Below are 15,652 nucleotides of genomic sequence, written 5' to 3' on the forward strand. Positions count from 1 at the left end.
ACATCTTTTGTAATCGTTTAAGCGTTACACATAATGATTATAGCAATAATGTTTATGAAAAAGGCATTTAAGCAGTTACTTGATATTATTATTTTATTGTGAAGGATCTAGAATAGTAAATATATTATAACCACATCGAAGGCCATGTGCTTGCTGTAAGTGCAAGCGGACATTAGTTTCATCGCTCTGTATTTAAGATATAGGTGACTGACTAGATTTAAAACAATGCGTATGAGGTGGCATGTCTACTTGAGGACTGCTGCTTGTGTGATTAATGATGATAAAATTCTATGTCTGACAAATATAACGCAGAATCTGTTGTTGTTCTGAAATATATGAATTGTCTGACAAATGACGTAAAACCACAATCAATTAATCAGTTAATTGATCAATAATTGACGACAAAACTAACAAATATATAAACTTACTAAATGTTTCACAGTTTTTCCCTGTGTAAAATAATGGACAGCTACAAGTATACGTTGTTCCGCTTTTATGGCATGTTCCATGGTTTTTGCATGGATTGCTTGTACAGGGGTGACGGACTTAAATAGTAATAGCACAGTTCATTAAAAAATATGATATTATACTAATAGAAAATGATAACAGAACCAAATAATATGAATTAGGAACAGATTACAACCGAACATCGTGCATTTTTCATTTACGCTTAACAAGTCATTGGGAAAAGGGGGATGGCTGAATAGGGGCTAGATAGAAAAGGTAAACAATTGTCTATTTAAAAAAGATAATAATTCAGTGTGCCGGATCAAGATAATGTAAATATTTTTTTATATATTTTGTTCTTTCTTTATGAACTGTATTTTTCAACTTTAGACCAATTTAAAGGCTACTTCCAAATTGAATTCACTTCCCTGACCCATTTCTGCAGGTCTGTCTGGTTGTCTTCACTTACTTCATTAGCCTTGCATGGATGCACGGTATAAAACAGTAAGTGCGCGTAATAAAAAAACATCTCGTTTAATTGTTATGAAATCCAAATTGTAACGAACTTTTCTTTGTTTGTAATGTATTCTTTGTCTACCTTAATATGAAGGTAAAAGACAACTTCTTATTAACACTTACATACTATGTATGTAGAAACTGCATGGGGTTTTTGTATCGAAGAGTTCGTGATGGTTCTAACACATTTTCACGTTTCTAAGACATTATACAGTCCTATGTTTTTTTAAGGAAAATAAGCACTTGTTTTTTTTTCCACAGCAACAATTTAAACACCATTTAAACTTTTATTAGTATTATTATTTTTTATTATTTTTCAGATGAAAATTTACTGACAATTTTAAATCGCTATGCGTATAAATTTACAGAAATCTTACGGTATTGTCTCGTCTCGCAGTTTTTCCCTGTGTAAAGTGCACTACAAGTGCATGTGTAGCTACTCCCACTGACATGGCATGCCCCTGAGTGCTGACATGGGTTTCTAGCACAAGGGTTGACAGGAGCCGCTTTGTAAAATAGAAAGTGGAAATGTATCTAATTATGTATTAACTCATGTAGTAGTGCGATTGAATAGAAATTTAAGTTTAAGATAACTAAAACATATGGTGTGAGTGATGAAAGAAATCTCGAAAGACAAGGCAAAATTTTTATCTAATGTTTAGAATTCAGTTAAGGTTATAATGATAACACAATTGAAGGAAATTGGTAAAAAAGAATATGACGGAGATGAAATGATGGAACACTGTTAACATTTTTTAAAGTACCAGTTCATATTAATTCAGACACTGCCTATAGTAGAGGTGATTCATGGTGCAGAAAAAAACACACCCTACAAATAGTGCTCTATTCGATCTACACATGCTGCAATGTAATGTAATGATTGCCTTACTGCATTTAGCTCTTCCTTATTAGGAAAAACAAACATCATTCATATCACACAAAAAGCAAGTATATTAAACAAATTCAAGAACGAATACTATAACCACCTATATCTCGAAAGTGCAATAACCGAATGACAAACTAAGACTGATTAGATTGTTATTTAATGTTTCTGAACAAGAAATGACTGTGAATATCGTGAATATTTACCCGTATGAATCAGCTCTTTTCTGATTTGAAAAAGACTGCTTGATACGTTTTAAATAAAATCCAGTGGTTGTCTTTTAATTTATCACGAATTAAGATTGGGTCTGTATTTTATGATAACAAAATAGATTTAATCACAGTAGAAGCAAAACAACCTTCTTTTAGCACGTACATGTACTAGCTGCTCCGTGATGACTACAGCAGGTGCCCGAGTAACCTGAATTACAGATACAAACTGGCTTAGCTGTAGCTGTAGTGTTCAGTTTATACCACCGGCCGTGTCTTGAACACGTTGATTGGGAGTTGCATTGTACGATTGTTGGTATATTTATACCTAAATAAGAAAGGTAAAAAGATAAGACAAAGAGGACAAATAATAGTTATTATTGGTATGTTTTAAAGAGTAATCACGGAACCGAAAATTATAGAGGAAATAAAAAAAAATGTAATCCAGGGACAAAGACCAAACATGGAAAACATGATGAAGAACATAAAATAATCAAAATAACATACAAAATAACAAATGTAAATGAGCAACTCGGACTCCACTAAAAACTGGGAGCATGGACAAGGTGCATCGTTAGGGTAAGCGCCCTCTGCTTTTCTTAAAACACCGGTCGAGCTGCTCATAAAAAGTAAAGACTAGGGTAGCCGAAAGGAGAAAGAAAAACTATGACAGGTTGAACAAATCAGTTTTCAGGGATGTAGATGGATACCCTATAACAATCCACGAGATCATGATGACGACCATGATACTTCTTTAGTGATGACTTCAATATTGTAGCAACTTAATCCTGGTCCAGGTGCCTAAGTGTAAGAAGTCTAGCGCAGTATAAAAAGTGTGCATAATTTACTTTGTCAACATAATAGATGAACCTCAGGTTGGTCTTTATTTTGGTATAACCGTTCGGAGCCATCGATTTGATTAATGAAAGGCCCAAAATCACATTTCCCTTCTAAATGGAAACCATTGAAATAAAAACAATTGACAAATGTGTTACGGTTGACGAATTTATTCATAAAAACTTTACCTGGAACGATAATACCAAGAATGATACTGGGTTGTCTCGGTATGTAAGCATACTTACCAGTACCAAACAATAAACAGCTTACAGTAGTACAGCAAACCACCAAAACACAACCTTCGAGAGAGAAATTCATGTTCATGAATTTGAAGGTCACATGACAATAATTGACCGGTTTGTCGACACAAAAAAAGTTTTCTTAAATGGCATTTAGTGGTGTAGGAAATATTAATGATGCAAGATGGACACCCTCTGAGTAATTGAAGGAAGGATGGAGATCCATATTACTTGCATAATAGTTCATAATAAAATGTGCTTGTCAAGAAATCAGTCAATAGGGAAGGGATGTATAAGATTATATTACTGTTTTCATAATATAAACTAATTTGACTTGTAACAAGCTTTCTGATTGGTTGATTCTTTTATAGCAAACCAGGTTATTTTGAATACCCTTAATTGGTAATATGACGTCATTAACGTCGATTAGTCCGCACTATGATATTCAAATAATGAGAAACAAAAGAACTTTTCAAATACAAATCAAATATGGACTGTAATTCATTAGAAATTAAATTAAAACGAATGTTTTTAATTTTTGAACAAGTTACACTCAACAACCCGGTTTGGGCTAGAAAGTGTTATCGTAGATATTAAGAGTTGAGCGTCGCGTTATTTATATCTGCAGAGGAAGTTTGGTCTAATTCAAGAGACGTAAAACGAAAAATGGAACCGGTTTGTAAGTAAAGAATCTGCCTTAGATTTATTCCTATATGCACCCTATTTCATATATATGTTTTTGTTTAAATCAATCATCTCTTCTCCACCATGTTACACAACTAGGTAGTACGAAACAAAAAACTGTAAAGAATATTCGTACAGCATACAGAAATTTGAAATTGATATTTGTAGTATCATTGTATTCAATTAACAACTCTTTTTTAATGAATATGCATTTCTTTTTGTTTTCGAAATTAATTTCCTACCGTAAAGAAAGGTGTTCATCTTGTCAATTTCGGCGTGTCACGATTTAATAAATTCTTCTAATTTTATCAAGATAATATACAAATCGTTCTTATGAAATATTTACTACATGTGAACTTAGAAATACATTGGCCTGGTTCTAATAAATAAGAGAATATTGATATTAATTGAAATAAATATTCCGTTTGTTACATATATGTTACAAAATTATGGAATGATTACAACACCTGAACCGATCCGTGCAACTACAAGTGTGACTCATCATATGTGTTATCGGCCATTTTCGATCCGTCATCGATCGGTCATATCGATTTCTAAAAACGGTGATTGCTTTCGTTTTCTAAATCAATTTATTAAAGAATATCTGTAAGGAAATAGATTACATCATTTTCTTTAAATGAAAAAAAGAAAACAATGTAAATTCGATATTAACAGATTATAGTACAGATACATTGTTACAGATTCAAGGAAAATTCTGAAGTTTACATAAATTTGATCATCCTTTATTTTACACAATAAAAAAGCGATTAGATAGGTCACCGGCAATCGGTCATCGATCCGTCAGCGATCAGTCAACAATGTGAGTGATCGATCCTTTAGATCCTATAATTTAGCTTTCCTCGTTTGTCGCCCCGTGCAGGTCCGGGTGTTAAAAGAATAGACCTGCAGCAGCGCTAAACTTGCCGTAAAAGGCGACTAAATAGTGCTCAGAACCCTAGCCGGGGGCTAGGGCGCTCTGCCCACAGAGCAACTGGGATGTATGCCCCAGGTGGTGGAATGGGATACCCTGGCGTGTTACATGCTGGGGTTGTCAGGCTATAATACGGACCTGACCTCAAACCATAGTGGTGCACGTGTTGGGAAAGATGCCTCGTTCCTAATTATTTTTGTTAAATCTTTAATACCTAGGGAGACAAAGACGATGTATTTACACTGTTAAAAAGTTAGCATTGTTGTACTTCTTCGGCGAAATTGTACTGCAAGTACCACATTACTCTATTAAAAAAAATAACGAGAGTGTGTATGGCAAATATATCAAAGAGACAACAAGACCTTTAGGATGAAAATGTCAGCCTAAGGTTACACATTGGTCTTCAGAGAACAATGAAGAAACCCTCACACGGGACAGTCTGCAGCTGGCCAAAAAACATCAATATGAACAGGTACTGCGAAAAAGTTGTTCATTTTATCATTCATGTCATGTTCATCGCCTGAATATAGCTAAAATATTGCTGCTCGGCGATGAACCCCAGTAATCAATCAAGCATCCCAATTGTATGTAAAATCAATCTCAATTGTTCCATGCGGGATTGATTGTTTGTTTGTTTGTTTGTTGGGGTTTAACGTCCGAGCAGCAATATTTCAGCTATATTCAGACAATGAACATGAAATGGGTGATAAAATGAACATGAAATGAAAAAAAAGGATGGGTCACAAAGGATAATAGGGTCGACAAATTTTGATTGCCACTGGAAAAAGGGGGGTGGGTAAGGTCGGGCAATTTAACCTCTTCTGGCGGAGCGCAAAGGTTCCTACTCCTATCGAATACCACAGCAGGGTTCTTTAACGTGCGAGGAACGTGGCATCTTTCCCAACACGGTGCACCACTATGGTTTGCGGTCAGGTTTTCCGTATTATAGCCTGACAACCCCAGCCATGCGGGATTGAGAATCACGGTACATCAAGTTGTACAAAAAGGACACAACCCGTGTCAAACAAAACAAAAAAAGCTTTTCAATAAAAGTAGATACTACAATGTGAAACGTAAAATGTAGAATAAACAAGCGTGTATTATTTCTCTTTTGCCGGAAATTATGCCACCTACACATGGGTCCTTTGAAATGCATGAATATCAGTTGTTATCATCATCAGGTTTACAAACCATAATTTTGAATATTTACTACTATCTAGCTATAACTTAATTCCTGAAAAAAGTAGTAACAAGCACTTCCGAGTACTGTTCGGCGAGTCATGACTTTTGCGAACAATAAAGATTTGAAAAATTGTTTATTTTATCCTTGTGACGCTTTACATTCTACTATACAATGAACATTTGGTATAACAGAGCCTTTAGACAAGTTTAGATAAGCTGTTTGCCTGACCAATCAATAATTTACGTTTATTACTTTGTATGCATTATTTTGGTTATTTTGTTCTTTGTTGTCTATATCTTATCGTTGTTCCTGGATTACATTCTTTTGATTTCTGCTAGAATCTAGGTTCCCTTGATTATTTTGCAAAACTTATTTCAGTTCATATTATGGAATTGTGTAAGAACATATTCTTTTTTATCTTTTTTTTTCTATTAGAATTATCTACATTAAGAACAGTAATTGAAACATTAGTAAGGATATGAAATTGCCAAAAATTCAATGCTAAGATTTTGTTCATAAATTATCTGAATATTTGAAGATTATCACACTACATGTCATGGCCGTATTTTTAAAATATAATTTTGAAAGCGTTGACCAAATTATCTGTATGTGTATTGATAAGAGTTATCTCTTAACCGCATTCCGAAGTGAGTATGCATTCTAGAATGGTATGATTTTTTTCTCTTTGTCAATTTATATGGACATTAAGTGTTTTCTCTCAATGTACCATATTATCCTTGGTCTAGTTTTATGTTCATTATAGTACATATGTAAGTCATAAACGGCCTTGTTCTTGATTTGTGTGGTAATTCCTTTTTGTCATTTTTGTGTTGCTTGTTAGTCTGCCAAAAGCTAGTTTCTAAGAGTAATCAAGGGAACCAAGATTATAGCGGTAATCAAAAGAATGTAATCCAGGGATAAAGACCAGACATGGAAAACAGACATACACAACAAAGAACATAAAGTAACTAAAATTATACATACAAAGTAACAAAAGTAAATGAGCAACTCGGACTCCACTAAAAACTGGGAGCAAGGACCAGGTGCACCGGTAGGGTAAGCGTCTTCTGCTTTTCTAGAAACACCCGCCGAGTTGCTCATAAAAAGTCCGGGGTAGACAAACGAGGAAAGGAAAACCGTTGAATAAATCAGTTTTCATGGTGCTGATGGATACACCATAACGATCCACGAGTTCATGATGACGACGGGATGTTGCCACAGATGAAAGAAAAGTTGACAATTCTGAATGAAAAGTCATCACGTTTGTCGTAAAGTTTGGTCAATAGTTTTCCTTTACCATCGATTTCTATGTCTAGGTCAAGATATGAGGCTGACTTCACAGTGTCTGTAGTATCCTTTATCTCAAGTTCTCTTGGGTAGATGTGATGTATCAAATCCCCGAAATTAGGATTGTTTACATATAATACGTCATCTATATAGCGGAAACTGAGATTGAAGGATCTAGCTAAACAATATTCTTTCTTTCTGATCAGATCAGCTATAAAGTCAGCCTCATAAGAGTGAAAGAATAGGTCAGCAAGTAAAGGAGCACAATGTGTTCCCATTGGAATGCCGACCGTTTGTTGAAAAACACGTCCACCACACTGGACAAATATGTTGTCGATTAAAAATTCCAGCATTTTGTATACATCTTCCTCTGTATATTTGGAAGATGATTTGGAATTATGTTTTACAAAGTAGGAGGAATCTCTACCAAGAACTATATATTTGTATCCAGGTGTACCATCTTTATTGGAAAAACAACGATGTATAATGTTTTTAAGCAGGGATTTTAACTGAGTATGGGGAATAGAAGTATACAGTGTTGAAAAATCTTAGGTTTTAATGCTATTATATTCGGATAATAGTCTTGAACTGATTGATCTTTCGAATTTTTATTGATCCAAATTGAATTAATACCACTACGGGAGTAACAAGTGTTGTGGTATGACTGTAGACCCTCTTTGACAGTTGTGAGTATAGAAGTTAAAAGTGTTGGAAGAGGTTTGGTGGTATATTTTGCAGATCCAGCTATGAAACGTTGTTGTATGGATTCTTGTGAAGTTTAGGAATCCAGTACATAGACGGTAAATCACAATCATCGTCCTTAGTAGAGAGACCAAAAAGAGGATAGCACAGATTTATGGTTTTCCACAATCTCTTGTTTGGAGAGAGTGGTAACAGTGTAGCTCTTATGACTGCTATTATGTTCTACGTCTACCTCTGATAATAAACATTGGATATAAAACGTTTTGCAGACAAAAACAATGTTGTTTTTGGCTTTGTCTGCTGGTACGACAACATATTTGTCATGTATAGTAGACAATGTTTTTGCTACATCGGGGTCTTTGAAAACTGATGTAGCCTAGGCATCATTGATCTACTAAAAACTTTCATTCGTTTCAAAATTAAAGACCTCACTGCCTTCAACCACTCTGACAGAGAATCAATGTCTTCTTGTTCTCGTTTTATCCATTTTCTTGCATAGTCCTCGACGGCATCCATAAGAACTTTAAAGTTATAATTCCAATTTATGGAGCGTGGTTCACGGTACTTGGGGCCTTTAGAAAGGATAGTACGCAGAGATTCGTTTTTGATAATGGTTAAATCTCTCGTAACGACGTGACCAGAAGGACCATATTTGAATGGAGAGGTTTTGCAAGAACAGTCAGGTGCTTTAGCCTTGAAGTCCTCAATCTCGAGGTTCTGCAATAGTCTTTTATAATTGAATATGTCGGATGCGATGGGTGAAGTATAGGAATATGAAATAATTGGTATGAATTTGTTTTTGAAATATGGGGGAATTTTGTTGGTAACGTTTTTGTGATGGAGGATGTTAGCGAAATCAATTGCATCTATACCTTCGTTGACAAACGGTAGTGGAAGAAATGATCGTTTTTCTTCATCTTGACTTTTCACAAGACTGGTTTAAAGAGTGGAAACCAATATCCAAAATGATGGCAACAAGTCTGTATAATGATGAGATGGGGTCAGAGACTTGTTCTATAAAGGGAGTGTAGTAGAGTGAAAGGTATAGAACAAAGTTGGGTTCTAATGTGATGAAGTCCAAGAGGTTTCTGTATGAAAGAAAGGAGACCATCTATGGAGACATCATGTAACTTAGGTGACGTATAGTGGCGATGGCCATGACTCCTTTCCCGTCTTGGATTTTTGTCAAATAAATTCATCACATTTATGTTATTGTTATATTGGCTTGAAAGGTTTCCTAAACTTTCGATGTTGTCATTGCATCCGTAAGGTATTGCAGTACCTAGTCTGCGTATCCAGTACTCCTCTCTTTCCCTACGATAGTTTTTACTTAGAACGGGACTGTTCGTAGGATGGTAATTTTTTTTCTAAAATACGAACTTTCATGGAGAGGATTGAATGATCTTGTTGATTAAAGTGTTGATAAATTGTCGGGAATTTGGTGGTGTTAAGTTTGGAACGATGACCGCACATTCTTTTATTTAATCGTTCTTGCGTTTCTCCGACATATATTGAACCACATAAGTTGCATTCTAATCCATATATTAAGTTTGTTGATTTGCAACTTAGGTTATTGTGACTTCTTGTATGGAAGGTTTAGTTTGTAAGGGAACTGGAGAAGGAAGGGTAGGTTATAAGAATGTTGCATGTTTTGCAATTTTTAATACCACATTTTGATATGGTACAATGTGGTTCGTCATCGTTGTAGTCAAATATATCGTTTAAAGTGATGGAACATGGTTTGATGATTTTAAAATAGTCAGAATTTTTGTACTGGAATATATTGTCTGCAGACTGAACGTGTGATTGGGTACTTTTAGTTGAATTGATCGGGGCACTTTCCATACCTGATGTGAGTGTGCTAAGATTCCCATCTCGGGACACCACATACTTACAAGACAACAGTGTCCGATCTGCTGTCAGGTTCGGACCTTTTTATACTGGGCCACGTCCGAGCCAGTTTTTCTTTCATTCCTCTTGTTAAAACCATTTTTTAAAAAAATATTGTATTACTGGATTGATGATACCCTCGGGGACAAAATCCACCAGCAGAGGTATCGACCCAGTGGTGTGAAAGAGTAATCAAGGGAACCAAGATTATAGCGGTAATCAAAAGAATGTAATCCAGGGACAAAGACCAGATATGGAACACAGACATACACAACAAAGAACATAAAGTAACTAAAATTATACATACAAAGTAACAAAAGTAAATAAGCAACTCGGACTCCACTAAACACTGGGAGCAAGGACTAGGTGCACCGGTCCAATATCATGGACCCAGTTGTTTAAAGATTATTCCTTGGACAAAAGTTATCCACTGGATAAGTCTAATACAATGTATACGCGTTATCCAATGAATAACTATATTTCCAACGGATAAAGTTTTGAACACCTATGCCCAGTTTGTCCATGAGAAACAGAAATGCTACTAGTTTGATTGCATATGTATGTGTTTTCTTATTATTCGAATTTGTATTTTTTTCTTTGTCCTTGCTTCTTGAATTAAACAAAGGTTGGATTTTAATTTGAACATACTAGTCTTTCATTTAGCTTACAATTAATGTAATTATGTCAGCATTTCTGTTGTTACTAACTATTTCTGATACTGTTGCAGAATCTCATTACGTGCATCACAATCTTGATGGTTACAAAGCTTTCACTCGCAGGGAATATGACTTGTGTGTGTTCCCATAGCCGACAGCCAGTACTTTCAGCACCAAATACTTTTGGCCACATAGAAACACACATTGAAGAAGGACAATGTCTTCAAACACCTTTTGCAACTCAGGATCCATGGTTGGCTGTACTGTACCAGAGACATATAGCCTTAGAAACATTTTCAGCTGTATGTGGTTTATTAATTAACTCAAACATTAACACACACATTATTGTTTATTCTGTCTGTTCATTAAACCCAAACCTCGTACAAAAATACTCTATTTTGTCTGGAACCTGTTTCACATAACTTTTTCAAAAGTGAACGGATAGTTATTTGACGGATTCAATCTAATCGTTTCGTTAAATCTAGTCAAATATCTGGTAATAAGTACACTGTAATTAAAGAACTACCGAACAATTCGTGCATTTAGCCAAAGGGTGAGGGTATTTCTAATCCTATATTTTACAATTAATCTATCAGCTGATGCCCTATTGTAAAGGATAGTATTTTTGTTGAATTTGTGAATACTTATTGAAATCTGATCCCAGATTCTTGAAAATTAAGAAATGTGTAATTCCTTATAATAAACATAGAACCAGAAACGAAAAATAGTTTTAACTACTGATCATGAACGTTGAACATGTTTTTCAACAACATGTGATTGTATCTAGGAAAACAATAGGTGAAAGGAAATTTGAAAACATAAGTACCAATCCATATAAATTTTTTCATGAGTTAAATTCAGATTTGTGCTTTTGGGAAAACCATACGTTGATCTCCCTCTCACATCATCCTAATCAAGAATTGTACTATATCATAGTGTCAATTTCATACGCAGTCTTTATGATATTTATCTGAAAAGTACAGGAACCAAATGACAAACTAAGATCGGTTTTCTGTCTATAGCCGTTACCGAGTACGAAATAAAAGTGAAAGTTGCCTTTATGCACTCATGAATAACATTCTGTTTGATTTTTATAAAGACTACTACTTAAATAATTTAATCAAAGTGAAAGATGGGAACCTGGTTCACAGTTCTAATGTTACTACTGCATAATTGGAGGAAGACTGATGATGTCTTTGTCAGTAATGAATGTCCCTCTTCGTTTCCAGGTAAAATTGTGTTGAAACCATACTTTTATCGAAATAAAACCATATGTTAAGGTTGAATAAAACATTATAAAAGCTACAAGATATGACATTAAAATCTGTAAATATATCAGCTCTTATCTTAAATGCGCATCGGTGGGTTTTTCAAGAAAAGCAGAGGATACTTATCCTACCAGTGCACCTGATCCATGCTCCCAGTTTTTGAAGTCCGAATTGCTCATTCACTTTTGTTACTTTGTATGCATTATTTTTGTTATTTTATGCCCTTTGTTCTTATGATTTCCGCTAGAACCTTTGTTCTCTTGATTACTCTTTAAACAATTCATACCAACGTGAGAGATAATACGTATAACTATCAGTACAGTAATTATTCAATACTTGTTTGTTGGTTTAAATTGTAGGACAAATTCAGTGTAACACTGGACCTTGTACTCATGGTTACTGCCATAGCGCAGATTTTGTTGAGGGGAAACCTAAATTTTGTATTTGTGATCCCGGTTTTACTGGCCAAGAATGCGACACAAGTTGGTATTAACATGATTATGAAATACCTAAGAGGGTATCCGGCAAAAGCCAGTTTGTGGCACATGACAAATATTTTTTAAAACAATTCATCCATTTCTTATCATAAATGCATCCCTTATAAAAGCTGAATGTTGATTTGTTTATTAACTGCAACGTTTAAAGAGAAATAAATAACACAGAAAGCATTGAAATTTATTAAAAAGGAATATAATTCTTTAATTTTGTGTCAAATTTGGTTGTTTGCTTGGGAATTTTAAAATCGTTTTCCGAGCCATCCATTGTCGCTTTAAACAAATCTTTTTAGAAGTTGACGTACACATGATACGAACATTATATCTGAAATATTCAGTGAGATACAATTTACAATGTGCCAACCATATCATAGGATCTGCCTGATATTTACATGGATAGCCTCTTAAACTACAATAGCACAACAAATATAAACTTTAAAAATACAGATGATAAAATAAAAGAATTAAAAAGAACTAAAATAGAACATTTTAAAGGTTGTACAAAAACATGGCTTATAAATGAGATTATAAGATACGTAAAGGCAGTTTAGCTGAAATAATACGCTACAGTCACACACATGGTTTTAGTTATTTGAATTCGACCATACCGAACACATACATATAGCATTTTTAAACATAAGTTAACCCAGAGAGTGGCTCAAATTCACTCATTTTTGCAAATATTTTTGTAATAAATAATCCGTAAAAAATTTAGTCCATAATCCCTACATACATTGTATCTCACAATGCTTTATATTTGAGATTAAATAACCATTTTGAATCATTTTGTCTGAAATCCAGAGTTTGTGTTGGATTGTTTATTACTGATACTTTATAAACATTTACATTCCCGCAAATCTATTTTTTTAAATTCAGAACATGCCTGTACTCGGTCAAGGGTATCCTTAGCCGGAAAGTGTTATGACGTTATCAACACTCATTTAGCCAATCATAAATACAGTCATGTTCCAGAACTTAATTATACAGGTGAGAGTAAAGATTAATATTTCGACCCCAAATCAATATCTTAAGTTGCAGGACCGTTAAACGACAAAAATGTAATTTCCTCAATTATTAATGACTAATTTTGTGATCCAGATTTCTTTTGAATAGTAACGCTGTTATTTATATATCAAGCAGAAACCATAAGGGTGACGAATTAAGTTGCACCAACGTTATGCACTTCTCTCCTTATGGGTCAATCAAAGAATGAAGAGGTATCAAAGAACAAAGACCAGACATTGATAACAGACACAAAAAAGAAAAAAAGTAACTACAATAATACAGAATAACAAAAGTAATTGAGCAGAGTATGTTGTTGTTATGAATATGATTACGAGTCCGAAGAACTCGTTAAATCTTCATGCGTTGATGAATTTTCTGCAAAGTTTGTTGTATTGCAATTTTCTACATAAATTTTAAAATTAGTGATCGTAGGATTGATATTCGTGATCTAAGGTTTTGTCGGGGAAAAATTTGTAAGTGAAATTAGCGAATTTATTTCACATTTGAATTATCGAAAATTATCACACACGGAACATTTGATAAATCACTGCTATCAATATAGTGTAGTTAGAAATTATATAATTAATTAAATATACTGTTTAAATTTTAAGATTTTAACTACCTATTGTGAAACATTTTTTTTCTACTCATTAGGTACACTGTATCCTCTTAACGAGGATTGTATGATCTCTACGTCAACAAATCCATCTGTAAGAGGAGTTTATTGTCACTGTGGTCAACAGGAGGCACTGTTGTTCTCAAATCACTCTGTATCTATGTGTGGATGTGAAGGCGGTAAAATGCGGAAACTTGATGGTACCTGCACAGGTAGGATGTTTGCCTTCAGGTATCATACATTTGGTAAAATAATCCTGCTTACGTTTTGCAATATACAACAACAACATACACATTCTGATGAAAGATAACACGTTCTCATCTCATCGTCCGGCTCATAAAATGTGTAACTCTAGAATAGAAAAAGAGTCAATATCCCATATAAAGATACCGATTGACATCCAATTATGTAAACTAGACGTCACATTTAATATTACAATTAATATGACATTTATGTAAAGGGACCACTTTTTTGGAACGAAGTAGTACAAATACAGTAATATCAAAGGAAACAAAAACTGACACAACAAGTCAAGGTGTTGTATATATTATTCGAGACAAGTGTAATATTTGTATGTATTAATTTTTCCCTTTCAACTTTTAGATATGAATTTATGTATGCTGACGGACTACTGTGTACATGGAATCTGTTTGAACACTACGTTAGTCCCAGCCTGTGTTTGTGATGCTGGGTTCACTGGATCTCGGTGTGACACAAGTATGATTATTTTTTAAAAAAAGGCAGAACATAATATCGTTACAACAAAAGCTTACTTAGCTTCTGGTCAATTTAACAAGTACTGCAGTCATTTTCCTTCACTAAGAAACGATTAATAATTTCGCCTTAAAGATCTACGTAAAATTGCTTCATTCTGAACTTCATACCTGATACTTAAAATAATAGTGATACATGTATTTAAAAAAAGTTTTTTGAATAAAGATAGCAGAACTTGTTTCCTTCAGAGATAAGCAATTCATCCATTAAATACTGCAACGGTAAAAGATTGACTACGGTGTTTGTGCCGACACTTTCTGCATGTGTGAGATGGGTTAGATTGGTGAACATTGTGACACATGTGAGTTTAAAACATCAGTTCAAACAATTAAGAAACTAAATAAAACAAATGTTAATTTGCAAAATTAACTGCTGCTAGGTATTAAATATATTCCTGTGTTATTTTCCATTTTGTTTTCTATTTTATTTGCTGCCACTTGCGATAAACGTTTTGATAGTACATTGTTATGTTGCTATGTATTTCATTTTGATATTTCAGTGCAACATTGCGATAATGGTTATTCACTGATGGGAGTCTGTCGCACTTACGGTATATATTATTCTTAGTGAATCAAATGGGATGTTTAAGAAATGGAAGCAAAACTATCACATAATCTTTTACACTAATGAAATATTGGGTTACGCCAGCGACGAGCATAGGGTATAAAATTAAGTAATACTTCCAATTGATATCTGCCATAGAATGTAGAAACACAATCATTGAAATGGTATGTAATTGCAGAAGGCATTTTTAAATTTTTTGTTTTCTTTCTTTACAGAGTAGCAAACCTTTATATACATGCATTAGGCTTATTAGATTTACATGACTTTTTTTCAGACAAACAGCCATTTAATGAAAAATGTCATGACTCAAGCGTGTGTCCAACATGCTTTCTTTATCCGTTTTCCAAAGCTGGGGTAATATGTGGTATAGAAGGTGATAAATATCGACTACTTGATGGCACGTTTGTGCCAATTATAGATGTTCAACATAGTAAGTATGTGTATAATCCATGCACATAGTTCCTAGT

General features: G+C 34.1%; 2 protein-coding genes across 3 annotated transcripts in view; one reads left to right on the forward strand and one right to left on the reverse strand.

The window, feature by feature from the left end:
• LOC148596505 (uncharacterized) overlaps positions 1-4,131 on the reverse strand; it is a 42,688-nt gene extending 38,557 nt beyond the window's left edge. Inside the window, exons 1-5 of one of the 2 annotated variants that reach the window (XM_088563857.1) lie at positions 4,058-4,131; positions 3,138-3,191; positions 2,222-2,383; positions 1,341-1,469; positions 429-545 (exon numbers count right to left, since the gene is read on the reverse strand). In XM_088563857.1, the coding sequence (XP_088419983.1) occupies positions 429-545; positions 1,341-1,469; positions 2,222-2,383; positions 3,138-3,191; positions 4,058-4,076 (481 nt within the window). In that variant the 5' untranslated portion in view covers positions 4,077-4,131. Of the gene's footprint in view, positions 1-428; positions 546-1,340; positions 1,470-2,204; positions 2,384-3,137; positions 3,192-3,850; positions 3,943-4,057 lie in introns of those variants that run through there. The other variant, XM_088563858.1, reaches the window with a different exon arrangement.
• Positions 4,132-11,544: 7,413 nt separating this feature from the next.
• Positions 11,545-15,599, forward strand: LOC148596506 (protein lin-12-like). The gene is made up of 8 exons (XM_088563678.1): positions 11,545-11,693; positions 12,092-12,214; positions 13,103-13,213; positions 13,886-14,059; positions 14,451-14,564; positions 14,810-14,922; positions 15,121-15,171; positions 15,460-15,599. Exons 1-7 carry the CDS (start codon positions 11,597-11,599, stop codon positions 15,148-15,150), a joined length of 762 nt encoding a protein of 253 aa, XP_088419804.1. The 5' UTR covers positions 11,545-11,596; the 3' UTR covers positions 15,151-15,171; positions 15,460-15,599.
• The last annotated feature ends 53 nt before the right edge of the window (positions 15,600-15,652 follow it).

This window comes from Perna viridis, chromosome 15, assembly GCF_037379345.1.
Source record: "Perna viridis isolate PV_CMFRI_1.1 ecotype Kerala chromosome 15, ASM3737934v1, whole genome shotgun sequence".
In the NCBI taxonomy this organism is placed as follows: domain Eukaryota; kingdom Metazoa; phylum Mollusca; class Bivalvia; order Mytilida; family Mytilidae; genus Perna; species Perna viridis.

What these genes read in the sequence shown, in the direction of transcription:
- LOC148596506 (XM_088563678.1), top strand. Translation starts at nt 11,597, where the DNA reads ATGGGAACCTGGTTCACAGTTCTAATGTTACTACTGCATAATTGGAGG. An exon ending in TGGCCAAGAATGCGACACAA is followed by an intron (nt 12,215 to 13,102) that starts GTTGGTATTAAC and finishes TTTTAAATTCAG; the next exon opens with AACATGCCTGTACTCGGTCA. An exon ending in ACTTGATGGTACCTGCACAG is followed by an intron (nt 14,060 to 14,450) that starts GTAGGATGTTTG and finishes TTCAACTTTTAG; the next exon opens with ATATGAATTTATGTATGCTG.